Here is a 4,615-nt window from a genome sequence, read left to right as displayed (position 1 = left end):
GAAAATGAAATACGAACAACCGCGCTGGTTGTAATAGATCGACTTGAATGCGTCTTCTTGCTCCAGCATTCAAGTTCCATTTCAAGGGAGGACGACGTACCATGATACTTTCTGTTTTGTCGAGCCCTGCTTTGGTCTCTGGTTTGATGGTTGTACGTGCTAAAAATCCGGTACATTCCGTTTTGTTTCCCATCCTAGTCTTTTGCGACACTTCTGGTTTACTTATTTTGTTAGGTCTCGACTTCTCCGCTATGATCTCCCCAGTAGTTCATATAGGAGCTATTGCCGTTTCATTCCTATTCGTGGTTATGATGTTCAATATTCAAATAGCGGAGATTCACGAAGAAGTATTGCGCTATTTACCAGTGAGTGGTATTATTGGACTGATCTTTTGGTGGGAAATGTTCTTCATTTTAGATAATGAAACCATTCCATTACTACCAACCCACAGAAATACGACCTCTCTGAGATATACGGTTTATGCCGGAAAGGTACGAAGTTGGACTAATTTGGAAACATTGGGCAATTTGCTTTATACCTACTATTCCGTCTGGTTTTTGGTTTCTAGTCTGATTTTATTAGTAGCTATGATTGGGGCTATAGTACTTACTATGCATAGGACTACAAAGGTGAAAAGACAGGATGTATTCCGACGAAATGCCTTGGATTCTAGGAGGAATATAATGAACAGGACTATTTCTCCTTTTGGCCATAGCCAGCCCGCCCCTAGAGCCCCAAGGATCGCTGCCCTTCAACACGAAGAGCAAGCGAGAAAGAACAAGGGAGAGATGTAAAACTAGGGTAAAAAGTAGATAGGTTTTACGATTGTGTGTTGTTGTTCAATCGGCCGTCACCCCTTAGGTATATAAGAGGCGGCTGGACTTCCCGTGCAAGGAAAAAGCTTTGGATTCACGTCCAAAACCCTAGTCAAATTCGGATTGGTTTTATCCGAACTTTCCAAAACTGTCCGGTTTAAACTGATTGAACCTTGCGGGTAATTTTTGAGGTGGTAAACGACCTCGAATGGAAACGAGCCCAAAAGCAATCTTGACCGTTTCGACGAGACAAGCAACTTTCATGTTGAACGGTTTTTGATCAGAGGTCATCTTGAGGGTCAAATCGCTCACGCAAAACAGACTATTATTCGCGCTACCTATCAGATGGTGCGGCGCGCCACTTTTGGCTCGTAATAGGACTGTATTTGGATGGCTGTAACTTTTGCATACAAACTCGGATTGGGACGATTTTTATATCAAAATCAACTTTTTCGACGAGACGAAGAACTTTGCAGTTGTAACTTTTCTCATCAGATGTCATCTTGATAGGATTTTGTGCCATGCAAAAATCTGGTGTCAACAATAGCCACCTCCTTCGTAGTCTTCACGCCCATAGCCATAAACTATAATCAAGAGTACTTCGCACACAGCGATGCTACTCCTGCAGGAGTTGTTGGATTTCCCCAACGAGGAAGGGTGATGTAGCACGGCAGCAGATAGTATTTCACTCAGTTAAGAAACAAGATTTATCGAACTAGTAGGAGTCGCTAAGCTAAAAACTTTAGCAATATCTTAACACAAACAAAAAAATTGCTTGCACCCAACAAAAGCAAGGGGGTCATCACTCCCTTTGTTCTTACTAGTTACAATATCAAAAGCAAAGAGTGATAGGGAAAAGTAGAAAACAATAAAAGAAAGTAAAAAGCAATTGTAGGACTTTTTGTATTGATAGAAAATAGACACGAGGGCCATAGGTTCACTAGAGGAATCTCTCTCGAATGCATATAGTGGCATGGTAGATAAATTACTATTGGTAAATTGACAGAATAACATAAATTATAACTATTATCATTCATGGCACAAATCCCACATAGGCATTATGTCCATGACAAGTAGACTGTTAATCCAACTGCATCTACTACTATTTCTCCAATCCCAAGACCGCTATTCAGCATGCATCTCAAAATATTAAGTTCATAATAAATAGAGTAACACAATAAGAAAGATGACATAATGTAGACAGGAAGAGATAAATCAATATACCAAAACCCCGTTGTTTTATTCTTAGTGACAACAATACAATACGTGTCTTTGTCCCTTTTATCACTGGATAAGATCACCGCAAGATTGAACCCACTACTATGCACCACTCCCTCTGAAGATCTACTCATCTATCTTGGTCAAAGAAAACTCATAGATCGGAAAACATACATAGTTAGAAAATTACTAAAGAGAGAAACTTCAAAAGATACATATAAATTCAATGAACAATCTAATCATAAATTCATAATTCATCGGATCCCAACAAACATGCCACAAGAATTACATCGATCTCCCTAGAGATCGTTGTATTGAAGATCAAGATCAAGAGAGAGAGAGATAGATAGATAGATAGATAGATAGATAGAGAGAGAGAGCCATCTAGCTACTACTAAGGACTCATAGGTCCTAAAAGAACTACTCACACATCATCATGGAGGCAGCAAAGTTGATAAAGATGGCCTCCCCAATGACCCCCCCTCCGGCAGAGTGCCGGAATAGGGCCCCAAATGGGATCCCATCGATACAGAGCCTTGCGACGGTGATAAAATTGTTTCGGGATCTCGCTTCAAGGGTTTCAAAATATGTGGGAATTTATAGGCCAAGAATTAGGTCAAACGAAGCTACGAGGGGTCCACAAGCCAGGGTGGCGCACCCTACCCCCCTAGGCATGCCTCTGCCTTGTGGGGCCCCCGTGGGTCTTTTGGTCCTTCCCCGAAGCTTCTAGGGTCTCTTATGTTCTAGAAAAAAAGGTCAAAATGTTTTGTCGTGTTTGGGCTTCTGTAGGTATGGATTTTCTGAAATACCAAAAACATGAAAAAATACGAATTCACACTAGACACTAAATCAATAGGTTAGTCCAGAAAAATAATATAAAATGACATAGAATGCATACAAAAGTGATAATATAATAGCATTTAACAATATTTTTTTTACAGATACGTTTGAGACGTATCAGCACCCCAAGCTTAATTCCTGCTCGTTCTCAAGTAGGTAAATGATAAACAAAAGAATTTTGATGCTGAATGCTACGTAACATGTTCTTGATCAAATGATGTAGTCTTGGTATGAATATTGGGATACAAATGATTCAAGGCAATAGTCTATTAATTTGACATTAAAACAATAATACATAAACATGCAAGTAAACAATTATTGCCTTTCAAAATAAAGTTGCTAAAGAACGTGATCCCTACACACTTAATGTGGGTATGCATGGCACACTTAGTCTTCCTAGCATAGAAATATCAAATGAAGAACAACCCCAATGCCAAACCAGGCAAATAAATCATGCTTTTTCTCACTTCAGCCTTTTCAACTTTCACACAATAATTGAGCGTGAGCCAATGACTTAGCACTTTAGGTGGCAAAGAGAATGATGATGGGAGTTTATAAGGGAAGGCAAAAAGTATAAGAAAGTCTGCATCAACGGGGCTTGATCGTTAGGCAATGGAGAGGTGTTAATGCGAGGAGTAAGGATTGCCATGCAACAAATGCACTAGAGCTATAAGTGTATGAAAACTCTTGATGACCCACAAGTATAGGGGATCTATCGTAGTCCTTTCGATAAGTAAGAGTGTCGAACCCAACAAGGAACAGAAGGAAATGGCAAGCGGTTTCCAGTAAGGTGTTCTCTGCAAGCACTGAAATTATCGGTAACAGATAGTTTTGTGATAAGGTAATTTGTAACGGGTAACAAGTAACAAAAGTAAACAAGGTGCAACAAGGTGGCACAATCCTTTTTGTAGCAAAGGAAAAGCCTGGACACACTCTTATATAAAGGAAAGCGCTCCCGAGGACACATGGGAATTATCGTCAAGCTAGTTTTCATCACGCTCATATGATTCACGTTCGTTACTTTAATAATTTGATATGTGGGTGGACCGGTGCTTGGGTACTGCCCTTCCTTGGACAAGCATCCCACTTATGATTAACCCCTCCTGCAAGCATCCGCAACTACAAAAGAAGTATTAAGGTAAACCTAACCATAGCATGAAACATGTGGATCCAAATCAGCCCCTTACGAAGCAACGCATAAACTAGGGTTTAAGCTTCTGTCACTCTAGCAACCCATCATCTACTTATTACTTCCCAATGCCTTCCCCTAGGCCCAAATAATGGTGAAGTTTCATGTAATCGACGTTCACATGACACCACTAGAGGAAAGACAACATACATCTCATCAAGGATCGATGGTGATGACAATGGTGATGATTCCCCCCTCCCGGAGGGATGCTTCCCCGACAGAACAGCTCCGCCGGAGCCCTAGATTGGTTCTGCCAAGGTTCCGCCTCGAGACGGCGGTGCTTCTCCCGAAAGCTTCCTTCTGATTTTTTTCTAGGGCAAAAGACTTCATATAGCAAAAGATGGGCACCAGAGGCCTGCCAGGGGGCCCACGAGACAGGGGGCGTGCCCAGGGGGGTAGGGTGCGCCTCCCACCCTCGTGCATGGTGGGTGGCCCTGTTGGGGAACGTAGCAGAAATTTAAAGTTTTCTACGCATCACCAAGATCAATCTATGGAGTAATCTAGCAACGAAAGGAGAGTGCATCTAAATACCCTTGTAGATCGCTAAGCGGAA

At 41.4% G+C, this 4,615-nt stretch overlaps 1 protein-coding gene across 1 annotated transcript; it reads left to right on the top strand.

Annotated features, from left to right (window-relative positions):
* Positions 1 to 794, top strand: LOC125530203 (NADH-ubiquinone oxidoreductase chain 6-like). The gene has a single exon (XM_048694603.1). It carries the CDS (start codon positions 48 to 50, stop codon positions 792 to 794), a length of 747 nt encoding a protein of 248 aa, XP_048550560.1. The 5' UTR covers positions 1 to 47.
* Positions 795 to 4,615: the final 3,821 nt, after the last annotated feature.

Source organism: Triticum urartu, unplaced genomic scaffold, assembly GCF_003073215.2.
Source record: "Triticum urartu cultivar G1812 unplaced genomic scaffold, Tu2.1 TuUngrouped_contig_6140, whole genome shotgun sequence".
NCBI classification, from domain to species: Eukaryota; Viridiplantae; Streptophyta; class Magnoliopsida; order Poales; family Poaceae; genus Triticum; species Triticum urartu.
Note: the sequence above shows the minus strand (reverse complement) of the source record. Positions and strands in the feature narration are given on the sequence as shown.

Bases quoted from the DNA above. Each gene is read 5' to 3' on its own strand.
- LOC125530203 (XM_048694603.1), top strand. From the start codon at position 48: ATGCGTCTTCTTGCTCCAGCATTCAAGTTCCATTTCAAGGGAGGACGA.